Here is a 22,631-nt window from a genome sequence, read left to right on the forward strand (position 1 = left end):
CTTTGACTTTTAAACAACTTGTATTGCCGCCAGCAGCAAAAGCACTGGAGGCGATTTCGATATGAAATACACAAAGTCACCAGCAAACAAATGAAAATAAACGACAGAGAGAGAGAGCTTCCCTTGCGTATCGCCCCATCACGGAACCGTTGAGATAAATGTTGAGTGTGGTGTTGCCTTTCTATACAACAGTGGGATAAATATGTTGGGATAAATGTTAGGTGTGGGATAAATGTTGTGTTTGGGATAAATGTTGAGTGTGGTGTTGCCTTTCTATACAACAGTGGGATAAATGTGTTGGGATGAATGTGTTGGGATGAATGTTGAGTGTGGGATGAATGTGTCGCCCCGGCGAGACGAAAGAGAGGTTGGGTGAGTTCGACTCCACGTCCTACCGAGCTGTGGGGATCTTCTCACACCGCACTCGTTTCAGGCCGAGTGGACCTTGTGGGAGGCCCGGGACCTCACTGACTTGAGCCGTGGGCGGCAATTGCACCACCGCTCACCCACAGACAACAACAACAACGAGCCGCCATTCGCCACTAAGCGGCGGTGATGAAGCCGCAGCGATTGTACCAGGCTAGGTGGCCACAGAGAGAAAAAAATCACCCCCCCCCCCACGACAGCAGACAAAGATCCCCCGTGTAGCCTTAACAGACAGATGGGCAAGTGCTGTTAGCGAGCACCTATGAAGGCCGGCACGGCACACGAGGGGGGTGCGTAGCCAACACCACGCCCGGCCGCCTTTGTCTCCCCAGTGGTGATGTTTACACACCGCACCAGGTGTTGTACTCATTTGAGGCTCAGTCGACCTAGGGGGGGCACACACACACATCTACACACACACGCACGTGGAAACACCCAACACAATCTTGTGGCCGATTTTAATAAACAATTGAAACGCAACGAGAGCCTCGTCTGCTGCCTTTATACAGAACAAACCCCCCCACACACCACACACACCACGCACACACACACCACACACACCACACACACACACCACACACGCCGCACACACCACACACACCACGCACACCACACACACCACACACACCACGCACACACACACACCACACGCACACACACCACACACACCACGCACACACACACACCACACGCACACACACCACACACACCACGCACACACACACAACACACACACACACACACCCACACCACACACCACATGGTGCTCACACACCACACGCCGCACACACACCACGCACACACACACCACACACACCACGCACACACACACCACACACACACCACACGCCGCACACACCACACACACCACACACACCACACACACAGCACACACAGCACACACACACACAGCACACACACACACAGCACACACACACGCCGCAGACACAACACACACACGCCGCACACACACACACAGCACACACACACACAGCACAGCACACACACACACAGCACACACACACGCCGCACACACAACACACACACAGCACACACACACACAGCACACACACACACAGCACACACACACGCCGCACACACAGAGGCTGCAGTGTGGGCAATGGGAAGCCGGAGGATTTGGTGGTTTGGAAGTGAAGATGATTTTTTGTCGTGGGAGGGGGGTGCGTGGGGGGGGGGGTGGGGGGGGGTGCGTGGGGGGGGGGGGTGCGTGGGGGGGGGGGTGGGGGGGGGGTGCGTGGGGGGGGGGTGCGTGGGGGGGTCCGTGAGGGGGGTGCGTGGGGTGGTGCGTGGTGGGTGTGTGGGGTGGGGGGTGGGGTGGTGCGTGGGGGGTGCGTGGGGTGCTTGGGGGGGGTGCGTGGGGGGGTCCGTGAGGGGGTGCGTGGGGTGGTGCGTGGTGGGTGTGTGGGGTGGGAGGTGGGGTGGTGCGTGGGGGGTGCGTGGGGTGCGTGGGGGGGTGCGTGGGGGGGTGCGTGGGGGGGTGCGTGGGCGGGGTGCGTGGGCGGGGTGCGTGGGGGGTGCGTGGGGGGGGTGCGTGCGTGGGGGTGCGTGCGTGGGGGGGGGTGCGTGGGGGGGGGTGCGTGGGGGGGGGAGGAAGGAGGGTCGAGAACACGTAGGCGGGGAGGCAGCGTCTCAGCGCTTCGCGCCCCCAACGAGAACCACACGTCGCGGCATCTGCGCTCTCTCAGCGAGACGAAAAAGCGGTGGCGGGTGGATTTTTTTTTCTTAAAGTGGCTCGCAACTTGTGGGTTCTGAGAAATTGGGTAGATAATCGGCCGTGCCCTGGGCCAGCCACGTGGAATGAGGCGCGATTCTCTCTCTCTCTGCTGAGCGCGGACTGCAATGAAACAACAGCAAAGTCGCTCCGTGGGTGGTGTCAGAGCAGCTTGAGACCGCGGAGTGATTTCATTATTCAAGCCCCCTCCCTGCACCCCCGGCAGCCCCCCCCTCCTCCTCCCCACCTCTTTTCTGTAGTAGGTGGGTCACACAACACTGTAACCACATACCGCAGTTGGCTGTGTCGCCGTTGCTTTGTAGCTTCGAGGCCGCAATTGATGCGTACGAGTGTTTAATTGTAAATAATGTGAAACCATGTTATTTAAACAAAGAGTAAATGCCTCCTTACATGGGGGAGGGAGAGAGGGAGGGAGGGAGGGGGGGGTGCGGGAAAGGAAACACATGTGCCGGAGAGAAACACGTGAGTTCGAGACACGCTGGAGAAGGAGTGTGCGTGGGCTGGGCTGATGGTGCCGTGGTTGAGACTCGTGATGGAGTGGTCGGCCCGAGAGATACGCGTGTCCACACCTCTCGCAAGGGCTGGACGGAGTGATTCCATCGCATTAAGCACGTGGGGTTAATGCGGACTTGATTCCTCGCGAAGGGTTTCTATTTGGTGTGTGAACATCTCATCGCCTCCTGTAGTATTGCCAGCGAGGGTCAAAACCGATTCTCTGTGTCCAGCACTTTGTCGATCCACAGCCGGCTCTTTCCACGCCGTGCGGGTGGCCATGGCGCTTTGTTTGACTGCTTTCCATCCTGGGGGGTTCGGTTCAGAGGTCACTGACCACCAGTGTCAGCCACCCTGTGGTCAAGGATCGAACTCTGGTTCAGAGCACAAAGTGCCACACCGCTGTGCCAGCACTCCGTCTATGTGCACGCGTGCGTCACTTATATTGCTAGTGCACCTCACTGCTAACAGCGTGGATGCACAACAAAGAATCCTGTCACAGACTGTTGGGGCAAGTGCTGTTAGCGAGTAGCACCGATGAAGGCCGGCACGGCACACGAGAGTGGGGGGGGGGGTAGCCAGCACCACGCCCGACCACCTTTGGTGATGTTTTTACACACCACACTAGGTACTCATTTGAGGCCGAGTCGATCTAGGGGTGGCCCGAAACCGGGTCAGATAATCGTCACTGGTGATTGCCGTGAGCGGGAATCGAACTCGGGTCGCCGGGTTTGTATCGAAGCACGCTAACCGCTACGCTACCGCTCCCCATGTATGCCCACACACGTGCGTGGATATATATATAATTCATTTTAAAAAAACAGAATGCTTAATAACAGTAACGCACCTTCATCCAGGAAAACCTCACCGAGCCGTGCCTCTTTATTCAGGAGACTGCTGCATTTGGATGTTTGCCCAATTCATTTGTCCTTCGCATGTGGGAAGGAAACTGGGGCACACTCAGACAATTCCACGCCTCCTGTCGACCCTGCAGGAGCAGCAACAGCAGCAGCAACAGCAGCAACAGCAGCAGCACAGCAGCAGCAGCAGCAACAGCAGCAGCAGCAACAGCAGCAACAGCAGCAGCAGCAGCCCAACGCCCTCAACACCCACCCGAGGACGACTCGACCTCTGCCTATCTTTCGAGACCCTGACGAGATTAAAGGGGGGGTGGCGGGCGGGGGTGGTGACTCAGTCGTGGCCACGTTGGGGTCTTCACTCTGAGACGACTCCCCCCACGCTGATGGAATTGGGATCCCGTGACCCCTTCCTCGGGACGTGAGCCCGATCGCAGCGATTGAGGCATTAGCGTCACCGGCTGGCGTCACAATTGGCCGTGCAATCGAGAAGGGTCAAGGGGGGTGAGGTCAGGGGTCAGGGCGTGGGCTGGTGGAGGCATTAGCCGCCCCCACCCACCCCCGCTGCAGTTGGGGTGACCAATAGGGACTTTCTCTTCCCTTGGGACCAATTTTGTGCTGCTGTGGCGTTCAAAACAAACAGCTACCGTCGTCATTCGCTCTGGCGTGGAGAGCACAGGGCCCATCCACTCGTCGATGCGCACCACTCGAATCATTTGGAGAAAGTATCGGGAGCGCGACGATTTTATGCCTCCGTGTGTCTCCCAGTGATCTCAACGCACTCATTGGCCGCTGCTCGGCACGGTGTTTCTGTGGTCGCGATGTGCGTGGCGCTCTTTGACGCGTTTCCGCGTCGTTACCGCACATCGCTTGTGGCGCGGTGTCCGAAGGTATGCTCGTGCGTGCGTTGAACTCCTTTCGCGCCGTACGTAGCCCACCGTGATAATCGAAGGTGCGTGTGGAAGGACAAGAAACTAAATACAAAAGGCAGTTTTAAAGAAATCAGTTTTCAATCTAGGTGATTTAAAAGTGCATAGCTCCAGTGGCTTTCTAATATCGGAAGGAAGAGCGTTCCAGACGGCCGCAGAAGCGCGTCCAAATGCGCCGTGCGATGCGGTGACCGATGGCTCGCTCGCAGCACGCAGAGCGAATCGTCAGGGGCTGTCACGATGAACGACCCCGAACATGCACATCGGATAGCAGCCATGCTTGCCCAGTGTCTTAACAGCTCTCCTCGATCACCTGTTAAACGAGGACTTCTCGTATATTCCACTGTCAAAACGACCTACGGCACCGCATCGACAGGAGCTGGCGCCATGGCGGGCAGGGGGGGGCAGGGGTGCAGGCGAAACAAATTCCCGCTTTGGACATCGCCAAGTTGCCCCAAACTTATTGCCACCAAGTTTCCGAAAGAGAGAGCGAGAGAGCCGAGTCCATGATGTCTCCTGCTCTTTGCTGGACACCCGGACGAGGGAGAAAGAGCGCAACGACGGAGCCGACAACGACGTCGCCGATTAGCGACTTAGCCACGTGCACGTGGCCGCGCTCTCCGATGCGTGCGAAGGGGTTTAAAAAAAAAAGCATTCGAGGCATGCACCGTCTGACTCGCGTAAACAAGGATAATGGCTAGCAGACGGCCCATTATTTAAAAAAAAAATGTGGCGCAATAGGCGGTTCATTTCCTTGCTGTGGGGCACCTATTCATTTATTTGATTTGCCGATTTGCTCCTGTGGTCGGTAGCCGTCAAGCACTCGCTGGAGCCCCCCCCTCCCCCCCGGCAAAAATCAATGATTGGGGTCTCAGACACACACACGTGTCGTCTGTCGCGTGCGTGCGGGAGACCGGTGTCATGACGGCGGTGAGCGCGCAGGCGATCCAAGGGACGTGGGTTCGATCCCCGGCAATGACGCACATCGGTGGTGATTGCCAATGGGTACACGGGCCTGGTGAGCTCAAGGTAAAGGGACTGGCCTGCGAGTGCTTGCTCGCACCCCTGTGCTGGCAGAAGGGGCATCCGCTAAAATAAGCTCGGAGAGCCCTCTCCGTAGGGGTATACTTTTTTTTTTGGGGGGGGGGGGGCAAACGATTCCACGCTGTCCAAACATCTCGGAAGTTGTGCAAAGTGCCAAACACTGCACCCCACGGCACACAACAAAGCTGTCAGTCGAGCGGCTGTGGTGGGACCCATTTCGACTGCCGCATGAACAGAGGCGATGGGGGTGGTTTAAAGAACTCGCTGCATCGTTCCAACTGCAGCCCTCTAAGCACGCCTCTACTCGGCCAAAAATGAGTGCCTAAAGATTAAACTAAACTACTCAACTATGTTTCGATTTAAAGCTTTCGTGACTGCAGGGATTCATATTCTTGGTTCTTTCGGTAAAGTCACGTAGAATAATAAAATAATACAAATAAAACAATAAAATTCTCACGACGTTTCGATTGCAACACAAGCAATCGTCATCGGGTGTGAAAAACACAAATTTTCCTGCTGTGGTTTTCACACCTGATGATGATTGCTTGTGTTGCAATCGAAACGTTGTGAAAATTTTATTGTTTTATTTTTATTATTTTATTATTTCCCTTCTACGTGACTTTACCGAAAGAACCAAGAATAATACTAAACTATGTTTTATACAGATATTTTTCAGAAGCGACCTTGTCACAAATGATAGCTCAACGAAATGGCTTATCGCGTGGAAGATTATAGCAGCTAAATACTCTAAAGGCGTGACGTTGATTCTAAATGTGGAGGGGAAACCGGAGGACCCGGAGAAAAACTACGCGACCACGGGGAGAGAGACATTCAAACTCCAAATAAACAGCAGGCGGTCAGGGTCGGGACCGAACGCACGACCTCCTGTAGACCAGGCGAGGTAGTTAACATCTCGGTGGCGAGATGCTACGCTGGTCTACATAGGCGCTTGTGAGCATCTACCCCATATGAGTCTACGCCCTCACCACCAGCACACCAAATTTATTACCGTAAAGGAACACCAAGAATGCAACGGCGCTGTATAAAGTTGCTTTTACTGCATTTAACAAAATGCCACGGTTTTGTTTTACATACAGCCGTCGTGTATTTTTCTTAGTTTCTTTGCCTGTGCAGAACAGACCATCGGAATGGATACATCACACTAACAATTACGCTGTGAGGAAAAACAACTTTGGTAACATTATCCTTTTTTTGTGGCAGAATGCAAAAGAAAAACGCAAAGAAAAAAATAAAACAGCTCGCGCCGCATGCGCTCGAGGAAGTCTCGTCACGTGCTCGAGGAGGACTCGTCACGTGTTCGATGAAGACTCGTCACGTGCTCGAGGAAGGCTCGTCACGTGCTCGAGGACTCGTCACGTGCTCGAGGAAGGTTCGTCACGTGCTCTCGAGGAAGACTCGTCACGTGCTCGAGGAAGACTCGTCACGTGCTCTCGAGGAAGACTCGTCACGTGCTCGAGGAAGACTCGTCACGTGCTCGAGAAGGACTCGTCACGTGCTCGAGGAAGGTTCGTCACGTGCTCTCGAGGAAGACTCGTCACGTGCTCGAGGAAGGTTCGTCACGTGCTCTCGAGGAAGACTCGTCACGTGCTCGAGGAAGGTTCGTCACCTGCTCGAGGAAGACTCGTCACGTGCTCTCGAGGAAGACTCGTCACGTGCTCGAGGAAGTCTCGTCACGTGCTCGAGGAAGACTCGTCACGTGCTCGAGGAAGACTCGTGCTCGAGGAAGGCTCGTCACGTGCTCGAGGAAGACTCGTCACGTGCTCGAGGAAGGCTCGTCACGTGCTCGAGGAAGACTCGTCACGTGCTCGAGGAGGACTCGTCACGTGCTCGAGGAAGACTCGTCACGTGCTCGAGGACTCGTCACGTGCTCTCGAGGAAGTCTCGTCACGTGCTCGGGGAAGACTCGTCACGTGCTCTCGAGGAAGACTCGTCACGTGCTCGGGGAAGACTCGTCACGTGCTCGAGGAGGACTGGTCACGTGCTCGCGTAACAATTCGCCCGCTGCACACTTCTCTGTGTGCCTATGTATGTGTCTTTCTATGTATCTCTGTGATATCTGTCTCTACTTATATGTCTGTCTGTATGTCTCTGGTTGTGTTTTATCTCTCTCTCAAATTTAGCATTCTCAGGAAGAACGTAATCAACCAGGTAGGGTGTTGACTGTTATGTTATCCGACTCTCTGTTGTATTACATTACATTTCTAAGTATACTAGATTTGTGTTTCTATTTCATTTATACCTGATGATGATTGCTTGTGTTGCAATCGAAACGTCGTATGCTAGTATTTATTTTATTATTTTCTCTTGATACGTGACTTTACCGAAAGAACCAACGAGTAACAGCAGCAGCAGCAACAAACAACAGCAGCAGAAACAAACAACAGCAGCAGCAACGACGGCGGGAACGAGGAGCGAGGTGACGGTCGAGTTTAAAACAGCGACGATAAAAATGCACAAAGCGCAAAGCGGTTCGCATGCGGCTGGAAGCCATCGCTCGCTCTACGAGTTCGATCATCGGCGATTTGTTGGCGGGTAGAAAACGTCGGGGAGGTCTGGTGGGATCGGTGACTTGGGCCACAATGTTACTTGGTCTTTGATAGAATGTCTCCTCTCAAAGAGAGGGCGCGGGTTCGATCGAGACCATGGACGTCTGCGCATTTGGAGTTTGCATGGCTCTCTCTCTCTCCCGTGGTTGCAGGATACGCCGCTTAGATGCATACGGGCGTCCAGGTTATTTTCACTGTCATTCCATCAAGTGCCCTGTATCCTGCGCGTGTGCCTGTGTTACATGGGTCGCCACGGTGGCGAGATGTTAACTACCTCGCCTGGTATTCAGGAGTTCGTAGGTTTGATCCCGATCCTTACGCCTGCTGTATATTTGGAGTTTGCATGTTCTCCCCGTGGTCGTGTGGTTTTTTCCTCCCCATTTAGAATCGACATCACGCGTTTAGAGTATTTGGCTGCTGTACATCGCCACGTGATAAGCCACTTCGTTGAGCGATCATTTGCGGACAGGTCGCTTCTGAAAAAAGAGCTGTACAGCTCTGTGGGCCTTACCTGGTCAAATAAAAAAAAAGTTTCTACAGTTGTATGGTTTATTGTTTCAACGTTGGTCACAGCTTTGGTCCCAAACTGGTGTTTGGTGGGTGGGTGGGTGAGACTTTGTGTGTCCAGCCTCGGGCCGTGGCTCAGGATTGCCCACAGACACCTCTCAGCCTCCACTTCCCCGCAGGTTTTGACTCGCGAACTCGACGATCTGAGTTGGAGTTGTGTTGTTAATACTGGAAACATTTTAGATGCGTTTTCAAACACAACTGCCTTGTGGCTCAAACACAACACGTCATTCTCGTCGGTGACGTACTTCTCAAGCCAAACTTTACATGAAACCTTTAAAAAAATTGCATACGTAGTAGTGAAGAAATAAAACAGTTTAACTGTCGCACATTTAAGAAGAGCAAAAACAACAAACTTAGAAACAAACACCCGTCCCCTTTCATGCCCCAAGGCCACGGTAGCTTCGCGAATGACAACCGATAATAACGATTTAAAAAACAACGAAAACACCTTAAATACTAAACATATCAAGGACAGCCAAAGAGAGCAGCAGCCCAAGACGTCTCAGCTGTCGACACAGCGAGAGCTGAAACACGAGGAGATCCGCCGATTCGACTTGACGCCTTTGAAGGGGATCGATTTACCCCAAAAACAACGCCACAAGGCACACGCGCACGTGACGGACGCCGCGAGCTTTCGGCAAAAGTGGAGCGCACCGGGTGAGCGGCATTTGAGAGCCGCTTCCGTATCCAACGCCGGCTCCGTCGACGCGTGGATTCAAGACAAGATTGCCCCCCCCCCCCCCCACCTTGTTCGGTTTAGCCCCCCGATGCGCTGCAGAGGAAGACGACGCGGAACGGGGCAAGCGGCTCGACACTTCCCGAGGTGTCGTCGTTTGATTGTTCGAGTGTCTGAGAACCCATCACGTCGCAGCGAGAGAGCAAGAGAAGCGCACACGAGCACAGAGAATGGCAACACACACACAACCCCCCCCCCCCCCCCGAGTAATTCAGTGTTATTCAAAAAAAGATGGTTATCTATCGGCTTAACTCAGATAATCTCCTGCCCAACCGCCCGCGACGCCACACGGCTGCCGCATGCCCCCCCCCGACCCCTTGGGTCTCCCCCCCCCTAGTACCCTATATCAACACGTGTCTCTAAATAGCTCGCTTCATACGCTACAGTGATTGTGCTGGAGCAGTCACACCTGATGACGGATGCTTGTGTTGCTTCCGAAACGTCGTGATTTAATTGAGTTGTTTTATTTTTTTTTAGTTTTCACCTACGTGACTTTACCGAAAAAAACGAAAGAGTATGGGATACTTGCGGTCACGAAAACTTCAAATCTAGAATTAATTCAGTGTTATTATTACGATGACTACCGCGTACGTGAAACGTCGCAACTGCGAACCTGAGCCGAGAGGTGGAGGTGGAGTGGGGGAGGGGGCAGAGCGCAGAGTCGCAATACAACCAGACAATCGCCTCTCAATTCCTCGCCAGCCGTGACGAGGGGGGTGGAAGTGGGGAGGTTATCAACGGGCACTTTTTCCTTTTTTGCTGTTGTTCAACTTCATCAAAATTTCAACAGAATTCAACATGAAACATTGTACATGGACGAGGCAATATACTTATATGTGTCACCCCCCCCCTCCTTCCGCCCTCCACAATATAAAAAATGTATCAACAGCGTTTGACGTCGTCGCTTTTCCGCCTGCCGCCGAGTGTTTCTCCCGAGGTGCTGGTCCTGTGCTTTGCGTTGCCAGCGTTTGCACTCTCCATTTAGTCTCGCGCTCAACTCGACGGCGATTTACGCATTTAGCAAACATGAGCAACTGTGACAATAACAACAAACAACAGCCACAACAACAACAACCCTCCGATCTTGATGACCTTGCGATCGCACGAAAAGGTCGCGTGAAGAAATTAGCCAGGAATGACCGCGGCGGGTTTCATTCATTTCAATCATTTATTCAGTTGCCACTCTTTTGTCACCATCATCCCACTTAAACTACTGGAGAGGAAGAAAGAAAAAAAAACAACACATGCATAACCCTATCAGTATGTCGATGCTACACTTTAAACATTTACGGTTTCAGCCGTCACCATCACATGGTGACACCAGAACAACGAACGGACGAACGGACGGACGAACGAACAAAAATCACAATGAGTGCCCTGGGATAAGATAAAAAAAGAAAACGAATTCACCGGTGAAAAAAAATGTACAAAACACAATTGCCGAACAAAATCCACACAAAACGTTTATCTACAACAACAACAACAAAAATGTCTCTCTATTCTCTGGCATTTCAATGGTCATCTACATCGCCGACAAACGCCGCGCCAAATCATCGGGACAGCTCAAACCGCACGGCCTTGACGCGAGATTTGTTTCAGATGCGGGCTTCAGTTGTTTGGGCAGGTCCCATGAACAGCTATCGGACACTTATTGAGTTATTTAAATAAAAGTCCAAGTTATATTTTTTTTATCCTGCTCAAATGAGCGTTGGGGCTTTGCTCATCTCCTGTTAACAATTCCGAGTCAGTGGTGGAAATTCTGCCTTCTCGTGGCAGGGGCGAGTCTCTCCTGCAAGATAAACCCAACTGACTGTCTGGCTGACGCCTGATGAAGCTAGTTGTAAATTACTGGCGAAACGTCGTACTCAGATTGTAAATGTTGTGGCTTGGCTCTCCAACACACCGCTTAGTGCTGTACTAGTGACGAATTGGCACGTTCTGTTTACGTGACAACCCTTGCTAGTTGGCTGTGTCGAGTGGTGGTGGGTTTAACGAAACATTTGTATATTTACGCGATCTAACCCAATAAAACCTGTACTATAAACCTCACTGACTCCCCTGCCAAGTAGTGAATATTTTATCGACCTCGGAGGGATGATGGGCCGAGTCAATCATCCGGTCAGGATTTTAAACTCGCTAGCCGCTCGCTCTTCACGCAGAGGGAGGTCAAATTTTGACTTAAAACTTTCGTGACTGCAGGAATTCACATTCTTTAGTTCTTTCGGTAAAGTCACGTAGATAAGAAATAAAAAAATTCTAATAAAATAATAAAATGTTAAATAAAAAAACAAAACTCACGACGTTTAGATCGCAACACAAGCGGTCGTCATCAGGCGGAGAGAAAAGGGGGGTAAAAGCCTCTAATTTCAACTATTCGTAAAGGTTCTGCATCTCTTCAGAAATGTGAGTGACTCGATCAGATCATCTGTGACTTTACCGAAAGAAACCAAAGAAGACGGTGAAGGTCGTTTGACAAGCGGCTGTGCTCTTAAATTGTACTGCTTCACGTGAAGCATTGAGCACGTGGGCCGGCATCGTAGGCGTCTGGCAAATCCGCCTTTTGGCACTGCGTGGGGGATTACTGCCCAAAATCTGGAGCCTTCATCTGGCACAAAACTTGCCGTCGCCACCTTCGTGCTTTGCCCAAGGCCTCGTGTTTCGGCCCGAGCGTTTTCACCGCAAGAAGATGACTGCACGCTGGAGGTAAATACAATGGCCACAATAGCCACCGTCATTCGCTGTTCCATCGCGACGATGGGCAGAGGTGCTTCTCACGACTTTAACGTGCACACAACAGAATAGAGGTTTACTCTGTTTAAAAAAAAAGAAAAACATCAATTCCACACAACCTCGTTCTTTCTGTCGGTTAGTGGAAAGTGCTGTGAAATACTGTGCACCTTTTACCTCGGCTCCGGAAAAAGCGAGAGGTCATTGAAACGTCACCCAGGCCACCATCAATCATTTCCTAGCGGTGTTTGTAGTGCAGTGCGGTCATTATTTTTGACCAGAGTTGATGGGGGGGGGGGGAGAGAGCTGTCTGTAGGCCATCGCTTCTCAACGAGTCGACCCCAGCGACGCATTTACGACTTTGGAAGGAAACAAAAACCGGATACGTGAGACGCACAAGTTGTTAGGGTATGGCATCAGAAGACGAAAGCAGTCACGGACTTTATTTTACCCATGAGCTGCTACACCACCACACCTCACTGCTGTTCTCTCTTTTTTTACGTGAAAATTAAAAACCCGAAGTGTACTAAACTGCACACAGATGCTGAACAACAGCAACTCCGTTTGTGATGTGTGCTAAACACAATTAAATATCCCCCACTTTGAACAAAACAATCACTCGAGAAGGCAAACATATCTTGCGCATTGCTCAAGTTTACGAGCGTCTGCCATTTATCGGCAATGTGACAATGTGTTTATTTTTTATTTTCAGCACCACGGACAGAGCTGCAACTGAGGTAATTGTCCCCTAATTCATCGACATGACGATCGCCCAGTTTTTTTCTTGTTGCTCCCGCAAGATGCGGCTCCGGATCGCGAGCGCCTGCGTACACGCTTTGAACGAAAAATTTTTTTTTTTAAAAACACCGCATCTTTCTTGTGTAAAAGGCAACACGAAGTTTCATACACAGTGCTCACTCGTCATTCCCTGTGTCGTGCTTCATAAGGCTGAGATTCGTGACTTAGCAGTTTGTCTTTGGTTCAGAAGGAGATGCATTGCGCCATCTGCTTGGCTCATTCGACTCTTTTGTCGGGTATGAAAATAAAATAAAAGACGTTAAGGCTGCCTACGTTTGTGGCCAATTTTGGTTTTTTTTTTCTTATTATTATTCTTCTTCTTCAAGCCGCATGCAAAATGCACGCAACTTACAACAACAAGGCTTCGCTTTGGAGATGTATGTCTTTGGCAAGGTCTAACAGTTGTGGGGGGTGTGGGTGGGGGGTTGTTTGTTTGGGAGGACATTGGAGCTGCTAAGTTCATAGTGGCATTGGATTTGCATAATACGGGGTTGTCCATACAGGTATCGTCACATTTTGACAAAAAATATATAACTAGACAACAATTTGCTCACATATTCCTTAATAGACAATATTTTTTGTTGGACCATTAACATCGAGAGTCATCCTCGCCGGCGCGTGACAATAATACGCAATTGAGTCACAACGGTGGGTTCGATGAGCACCGAGGCCTGGTTAACGTCTCGACGCGGCGTGCGTTGCCGTCGCCACGGAGGACACGTGGACGTTCCGAGGGATGACACTCGCACAGGAAAACATTTTCGTGCTAAGTTGCGTGTGTGCACGTGTAGAAGCGGTCATGTCGCAGTTAGTACGCCGCGCTACAAACCCGGCGACCCGAGTTCGATTCCCGCTCACGGCCAACACCAGTGACGGTTATCCGAAAGGGTGCCGGGCCTCCCCTAGGCCGACTCGGCCTCAATTGAGTACCTAGTGCGATGAGTAAAAACATCGCCACTAGGGAGACAAAAGGGAGACAAAAGCGGCCGGGCGTGGTGCTGGCAACCCACCCCCCTCGTGTGCCGTTCCGGCCCTTCATAGGTGCGACTCGTGAACGGCACTTGCTCTAACAGTTTGTTAACGCTATACAGGGGGGGGGGGAGGCGAAATGCTGTCTAATTATAATTCTCTCACAATGGACGATGCGGTGCACGGACAAGGCTGTACGACGAGTCGTCTCTTGTACTTCTTCCGTCTCCACTCGCGTGTGCCGACAGCGTGCACAAGCACTCTGGCGGCGACGGACATCTGTGAAGCGTGGGCAAGCGTGTTTTGGTTCTCTATTGCTTTACTTTGGTGTTCGTTTGAGCTGGTGGCTATTTCGTCTCATTCGTTTTCTTCTTCTTTTCACAATTCCGTTTTTGGGCATTTAAAGGTGAGCTAATGTTCATAGTTTGGCCTCTTTCAAAGCTTTAGCGATGAAGCAATTATACCCTACATAGTGCATTCGACAGCAATTGATCACGAACCACAACGTTGAACGTACTGTACGTTTTTTTGCTGTTGCAATTCCCGATTCGTGAGTGAAATGAGCCACCGCAACATCGAGTTCACATCAGCGGCAAAAAAAAACCATCATTGAGGTGCGAATTAAAAAAAATCGATCATTTCAAGGATTTCAATCGACAAGTTGCATGTGGTGAGATAAGGTGTGGGTAACGCCCACCTTTTCCAACATGTCTGACCAGTGTGGAAGACTAGGCCAAATACCGTCTAAGAGTTCCCTCCGGTAGAGGCCCCTCCATCAGCAGTGGCGTGAGCGAGCAATTGCACGGTTGCACCATTACTACCTTTTTAAAAAAATTTGCTAAAACAATGAAGGAAGTCGAACGTGTGTTTGATGCAGTGCGCTGACTGCGGTGCGCACAGAGGTGCAACTCGCCACTCAACGGATGATGAAGACTCGGGGGTGAATACCCGATCCGACGTTTAGTTTGAAACTGCCGCACTGTTTGATCACACCGAGGTCATCGCGACGCCACGTTTCTGTTGCGGTTTTTGGGAGCTGCCAACCCACGGCCGATACTTTTTTTGTGTTGCATCAGAAACCATCCGAACGCCGTACATTTTTTACTGCGTGCCCTGCTCACAGGGACGTGCGACCCTGCCGTTCCGTTGGGACGGTGCGACATTAGCATTGAAGGGCGTTTTATACAAAACCCTCCCGCCAACTCGTCCGCTTGTGCGCCCCCAGCTACGAGCGATGGAACTCTACAACGGCATTATTGCTAACGCTGTCGCGTTTGAGAAAATGCTGAGCGGTGGATGATGAACATACATAGTGGAGACGAACAGGCACCAATGCCCTTGAGACTCATTTTTAAGGCAGTGGTATTGTAAAGGTATCGAAGGAGTATTCTGTCCGACCCGAAACGTTACAATGTACGAACACGATTACTATCGGTCAGATTTTTTAAAGACTTTTTTTTCTTTTTACCATTTTAAAAAAATATCTTTTTTTTGTTAGAAACTAATGCATACCAGTCCAATCCAGGTAAAGGCCTATTTGTGTGTGTGTCTAAATTAAGTTTAAAAAATAAGTCCCAGCATCCAGCATCGACGTGAGACGTACCAACATCCGAGCCGGCCACAAGCACGGCTTTCTCCCTCCACTCGCGAGCGTTCGCTTCGTCACGGAAACTCGCGACAAGGTGGGGGGGGGGGGTGAGGGGGGAACGCGACGGCCGGGTCAAAAATCCGCACCGTGGAGAGCCTCCCCCCTACCCACAACAAAAAAGGGCTCGCCGGATTTTTCTTGCAACATTTTTTTGTGAAAAAAAAAAAAGTCCCACGTTCGTTTTTTTTTCCCCCATTTTCTTCCTTTTCATTTTTGCGTCGAGCTATCGTCATTTTTCCTTTCATTGTCTTTGTCCCCGCCAGCGGCGAGCGGGACGATGGCCACGCGAGGCAAACGTTCGTTCCGGCGGTAGAAAACGTCGTCGTCGTCATCGTACAACTTTAAAAAAATGCAAAAAAAACTTTTTTTTTTTTAAAAACCCCCGGCCCAAAGCACCGGATACGATGCCATCACTGGGCGGCGTACGCTCCGTGACCGTGAAAATGCGGCACCGACGCTTCGACGCCTTCGCTCCCGATCATCCTGTCTCCTCCTTCTCCTCCTCCTTCTTCTTCGTCGTCGTCTACCTCGTCGTCATCTTCCGTGATGTCGTCGCAGTAGCCCTGGGCTTCGGGGGGCTCGGGGGAGCGGCCCCCCCCCGACGTTGTGACGAGCGACAAGGGGCCTTGCTCAAACTCCGCCACCGCCGCCGCCGCCTCTTCATCCTCCTCCACATCCTCCTCCTCCTCTTCCAAATCCGCCTCCCGCCCCACCTCATCGTCGTCATCGAACTCCACCTCCCGCTCCCTGGGGTAGTCGTCGTCCTGCTGCATGTACATGGGCTCCTCCTTGATGTACACGTGGGACCTGCGGGAGGGCGGCAGAGACGGGAGGACGCGAGTTGGTAACTGACGATGATAGTGACGCGCCCAAAGGGTGGACGGCCAACGTATGAGTGAGAAAGAGTTTTGCGCGTAGAAGAAGACCTGATGAGAAGGAAACTGGCACTATGTGGACAAACATATGTCGGATGGGTGACAGGAAAATTTAAAGTGTCTTGTTGCTCGGGACAAATGGAAGGAACCGGAAAGAGAGGAAGACCTAACGGAGAATTTATTGGCGACGACATAAGAGATTGTTGGGCGGAAAGACGTGCGCTACTTGAGCATATTGGCACAAGACAGAGAGGAAAGTGAAAAAAATGACAAAATCTGCAGTGGACACCTACGGGGCTACCTGCCCACGGATCGTGATGATAATGAATGACAATAATACTCACTGATACATTTGTAATTTAGAGTCGTAGTATTATTATTATTATCTCGCAAGGCTATCACGTGGGCACTATTTTTCATGGACGAGTGTAGTAGGTATGTCGAACTTCTTTCGCACCGTACGGAGGTGCGGAGGAAGGACAACAAACTAAACACAAAAAGCAGTCCTAAAGAAATGAGTTTGTCAACCTAGATGATGATTTAAAAGCGCATAATTCGAGTGGGTTCCAAGAATCATAAAGAAGAGCGTTCCAGACGGCCGCAGAAGCGCATCTGAAAGCGCCGCGATGTGGTGGACCGTCTCTCAATGGCAGCATCCTGTAATTAAATCAGTGAGTGTTTGTTTCACTATTAATATGGGTGGCCTTGTTATTTTGTACAGGGGTGCAGAGTTTGAATCTACAACAAACTAAACACAAACAGCAACTTCTAAACAAATCCGTTTTCAATCCTCCAGTAGAGGGCCACGTTGCTCTGTGGTTTTGCCAAATCAAGGAACGTTCGAGTAATAACAGAACACTGGCAAAGTTGGACCATGACGTGGCCTCCTGTTTGAATGTTCAAATTGGAAAGACTTAGCGGCATACCGCTCTTCCGTGCCGGCTGGCTCACCGGCAGGGTCACTTAATACTATTTTATACAACCAGAATCAGAATCTTTATTTAGAGCGGAGGAATCCGATGAGCTATGAAGCTCTTTTTCACAGATGTCCAGTAGGGGCAGAAAGTTACAACAACACGGAAGACAACAACCCATAATAGAAGTTGTTGTGTTTGATTGCGTAAATATAAATGTGTCGTTAAACCCGCCAACACAGCCAATTCGTAAGGTTTGTCACGTAAACCAAACGTGCCAGTTCGTTACTAACACAGCACACCGCTTGTGTGTTGGAGAGTAAACCCACAACATAGTACATGTGGTTAATGCAGACTTGATGGCTTGCAAAAGGTATCTATTTTGTGTTCAAACATCTTAACACCTGTTGTATTGCCAGAAAGGGAAAACCCTATTCATATTTTGTTAATAATGTATAGAGTCGTTTAACACGTAGGCTTTCGCGACCAATATTATAAATTATTATGAATGTATAGAGTATAAAAATACAAATTGCAAAAGTATAAAAATTCCTGCCGATCTTTCAATGTATCCCCTGTAGCCCTGGGTGACCCTGAACCCCCGTGACCTCGGGACAACCACGTGACACCATGACCCCGTGAGCCGTGACCCCGTGACCCACGACCCCGTGCCACCCAGGGCGAGGCCTCACCGCGGGGACCACGAGGGGCTGCGAGCGGAGCTGTCTGGGCCGGACTCGCGGCTGCCGTTGAGGTCGGCCTGGGCCCGCTCGGCCGCCTGTGCCAGCATTGCCGCCGTGGCCGGGTTGACGAGGCCGTGCCGCGCCAGGTACGCCAGGTTGCCTTCGCCCAACGCCTGCATCGGTTGTGCAGCGGACACAGAAGCGCCGTGAATACGTGCCACGGCGACACGCCAAGGACACATGCCACGAACACATGCCACGAACACATGCCAGAATGATACGCCACGGACATACGTCATGCACATGTGCCAGTGACACACACCGTTAACAGATGCCACAGACACATGCCATGAACATGTACCACTGGGACACACCATCAACACACACCATACACACATGCCACGGACACACACGCCATGAACACGTGCCAGAGCGTCACGCCACGGACACACACGCCATGAACATGTGCCACAGTGAAACATCATTAACACGTGCCAGGGACACACGCCACGGACGCACGCCACGAACACGTGCCCACAGCGATACGCCACGGACACGTGTCACGCGCACACACACACACGCGCGCGCGCGAGAGACAACACGCCGCGACCACACTGGGACTTTTCGAGACGAGCTGCGATGCAATGCAACGAGAGTGTCCGAGTCGGCGACGTGTCCGGGGCGGGTTGGTTACCTGGAGGCCGGAGCTCAGCAAGGAGCCGTTGTCGAGGCCGCCGGGCGCGCTCTTCAGCAGCGTGGGGCTCCTGCGCGCGCCGACGCAAGAACAGGGCTCGTGAAAGCTCACGCGCCCGCATACACACGGCACTCGCACGCACGCTCAAGCACAGACGCTAAGACAAAGTTCCCCGTATAGCTATTCGGCCAGATGGGGCAAGTGCGGTTATAGCGAGCGCATTTTGTGGCCCGCTATCACATCCAGGCTGCCGGCCGCCTTTGTCTCCCCAGTGCTGATGTTTGCCACAATCGTTTAAGGCCTAGTCGACCTAGGGAAGGCCCAGAACCGGTGCTGATATCACTTGCCCAATGACGTCATCTGTGGCTGGGATTCGGACGAAGATTGCTAGGCCTGTAAAGCGGCGCCGTTACTCCCCTCCACACACACGCACGCACGCGAACACACGCACACACACACGCACGCGCACACACACGCACGCACACACACGCGCACACTCCCACGCACGTTCCATTTGCCCCGCTAACGACTCCGAGGGCTTACGGTGACGCACGCGATCGATCCCTTTACGAGCAATTTCCCACGGGTAATTCCGTTCATAGGCACTTGCCAGCAGGACTGACCTCCAGCGAGATGCATCATCCGTTACCATTTAACGCCAGGCAGGTGGCAGCCAATTGAGAATCATTATCTGATTGGCGAGGTCAACAACATTGTCAACTTTTGGAATGGGGCCATTATGTCGGCTGGCTGGCCGGCCGGCAATGGCCGATTCCTGTAATTTATATTTAAAGTCCAACTTTGCAGCGTACCTTCTTCAAACAAACACAAGTGGCTCTGTGGCAAGTGCACTTGCCGACATGACTACCGGCAAGTAATACATCGATCGATTATGTGCGGCTGTCAATGTGGTGGAGCAGAGGATTGGCGCGCTGAGGCCTGCCACTCGAGTTGCGTTTCCAGCCTCGGCTACCGTCAGTGACGAGCGTGTGACACCTGCACCGGTTTCCTGGGCTCCACAATTGCGCCAGCCCATGCTGACCAGCTGGGTGAAGTATGGTCAAAACAATCCCTATGACTGGCACGACATGGGACGGGTCGAGCAACGGAACGACAAAGGGGCTGCAGATGGTTACACGTTTTATATAACGAGTATGAATATCGATACAACTTGGGTTTTTTTAGCAAATAAAATGACATTGTGCATTACTGTCCATTGTCCGCGCACTGCGAGACTCGGAGAGGAAGAGTTCGCGACAAGCGGTGGGAGAAGCCCGTTGTTTCGGAATCAAGCCCTTTCCAGCGGAGCTCAAGAAACCCACCAAGGAACTCGCGCTCGTGACCCGCTCGATGCTCATTAAGCCCGGTCTAAAGACGCGGCCATCTCCCGCGTTGCCCATTCACAAACACGCTTCGCATCACTCCCCGCGGGTGACCACAACCTAACTGGCGTTCCCGCAACACACGACGGGTGGTGACAAATCGTCACGAACGAGTGTCGAAACCGCGGGCGCGGCAGTGAGTCAAAAGCGATGAGTCAAGCGAGCATGCGAAGGAGCGTGGCGGCTGGGTTAGGCGGTAGCAGCAAGCACGGCAAGCGAGAGCGAGCGGGGGGGGGTAAAATCAGAATTAAAAAAATTAAAGCAAAATATAAGTTCAGAAAGTGTCACGCGTAAAGAACGTTGCACAACATGTTAAGGTTTTTGCGTTGGTCTTTGGATGAGACTAACAACAATGTGCCGCCGTCATTTTCAGAGAGTCGCTGATATGAATAATAATGGCTCGTGGCTGCTGGAACTCGCTACGTGGCTTATAATTTTCGTATAATTTTTACGATATTTGTAGATTATTTCAAAAGCATGTATTTTTTTCAAAATCCATCGTTTGTTTGTTTGTTTTCCATTGAATGGCCTCCAACTACGCACATACGTTCTGGTCAGACCAATTGCAGCTAAACTTGTGCTCAGTAAACAATAAAAATAGTAGGGCCCATTGCCCGAGAGACCTCGCTGAGTCTCGTCAATATTCTTCAGGAAAGTCCTCGAGGAATTTGGCCAATTTCATTAACGAGCATTTGGTACTTTGTGACTTCCCGAAAAAAACCCAAGTGGCCACGCTCGCCGCTCTGCATTGACAAGATTCAAGAATCCCATTGCTGGATTGCCACCTCGCAGGCCAAGCCACCATCCCACACCCGGGGCAGGCACCCTCTCGGCCGAGTACGAAGCAGACTCAGCCCTGCTAAGCTTCCGAGAGATCTGATGGCCGCATTATTTATAAGGAACGTTTGCTGATAAACGTTCCATCGTACGGACAAATGCCAATGCCCCACTGCACCCAGGCTTAGCCCCGCGGTGTATAGTTGATAACAATCACACTATTTATTTACAGGCCTTACTCGGACCAATGGCAGATGAAGGCATCCCCATGGCGTGTCCGCTTTAGGAATTGTTTGATCGTGCTCAGGCGTGCCCGGATGTTCCTGGAGGCCCAAGGCAGACTCCCAAATGGGGCCCCGCTAATGCCACCATCCAAAGGCCTACTTTGGGGCCCTCTTTTGCCCTCTGGGCAGACTTGGCCATACTTCCCCATGCAGATCAGTGCAGGTTGGTGAAGGGGGAGTGTGGTGCCGAGGTCCAGTTAAGATATCACGAGCCCCTCATGTTAGCCATGGTCGTGAATAACACCGAGGTCGCAGGGTTTACGGTGTAGTGCGCCAACCTCTGTGCCACCAATCTAACCGCCACCCCCCCCCCCCCCCCCACTGACCATTGCATATTTTAGAGACCTATTTATAATCGTTTTTAAGCGTTCATCTGCTCTGCAACTTAGACAATAATAAGCCGGGGGTGGCTTACACACACTCGAGGGCAAATGGAATGCTTGAATTGACGGGGCGATAAGAATGAGTTGTTTTTAAATTAAATAAGCAAAAGAGAACAGGTGGCGACCCTAATTGCGGTGACGGGCGCCCGCCCACTTGCACGGGGAATGCCGCGGGGTTTGCTCGTGCGGTGCTGGGCGTTTCACTTCGAGCATCATTCCATTCGAAAGACGCGCTGCTGTCATGTCAGCGATCGTCCACCCTTGATGGTGGGCGGCAACTTGGGGGAGGCCTTCATCCAGCAGTCGATTGACCACGGCTGATGATGCCCAAGATGATGCCTAAGAACCAAGGGAGCCAATCGGCAGGCTTCCCAGTCCTCGCAACTCACCGCCGTATCCGCCTCTCCCTCCAAGTCTTCAGATACAAATCAAGACATTGCACACCGCACCTGTCTGATGATTGGTAAACATATCCAACATGCCGTAAGGAACGCTAATTGAGGTTGACAAAAATCTTGGATGTACGGTGGCGAGATGTTAACTACCTCGGCTGGTATGCAGGTGGTAGTGGGTTCGATCCCAACCCTGACCCCTGCTGTATATTTGGAGTTTGCATGTCCCCCTCCTCGTGGTCGCTTGAGTTTTTCTCCGGGTCCTCCGATTTTTTCCCTTCACATTTAGAATCATGCGTTTAAAGTTACTGGCTGCTATACATTTCCACGTGATAATCCGTTTCATTTGGTGATCATTTGTGGCCAGGTCGCTTCTGAAAAACAGCGCTGTAGAGTTCAGTGGGCCTTACCTGGTCAAATAAAAGTATTTTCGTTTTCAGTTTTAAGTGAAGGATGCTTCTACTTTAATTGATGAAGCCCCCTTTGCGAGGAAGACGACCAGGCCAGACAAGCAGGCCATGGCAGTAGACCAATTGATTCTTCAATCGAGCTGTGTGGAGCTCTGAGCATGAAGCTATCCTCCTAAAAGAGTCAAAATCCTCAATGAGGATTTCCTTGATGAACAGCATCATTGTTATGGGTACAAAAATGCCCTAACATCAATGGCACGTGTTATCAGTCCAGCCCTCCGCCCCCTTCACCAATCCTCGCTGACCAGTGTGGTGAAGTAT

The 22,631-nt window shown here is 51.6% G+C and overlaps 1 protein-coding gene across 3 annotated transcripts in view; it reads right to left on the minus strand.

Annotated features, from left to right (window-relative positions):
• Window positions 1–10,272: 10,272 nt before the first annotated feature.
• Window positions 10,273–22,631, minus strand: part of LOC144943752 (forkhead box protein P1-like) — a 108,888-nt gene continuing 96,529 nt past the window's right edge. For all 3 annotated transcript variants that reach the window (XM_078871549.1, XM_078871546.1, XM_078871547.1), the window contains exons 14-16: window positions 18,683–18,752; window positions 17,998–18,161; window positions 10,273–16,323 (exon numbers count right to left, since the gene is read on the minus strand). In XM_078871549.1, coding sequence (XP_078727675.1) covers window positions 15,927–16,323; window positions 17,998–18,161; window positions 18,683–18,752 — 631 coding nt within the window. In that variant the 3' untranslated portion in view covers window positions 10,273–15,926. The remainder of the gene's footprint in view (window positions 16,324–17,997; window positions 18,162–18,682; window positions 18,753–22,631) is intronic.

Source organism: Lampetra fluviatilis, chromosome 32 (assembly GCF_964198595.1).
Source record: "Lampetra fluviatilis chromosome 32, kcLamFluv1.1, whole genome shotgun sequence".
Taxonomy (NCBI): Eukaryota; Metazoa; Chordata; class Hyperoartia; order Petromyzontiformes; family Petromyzontidae; genus Lampetra; species Lampetra fluviatilis.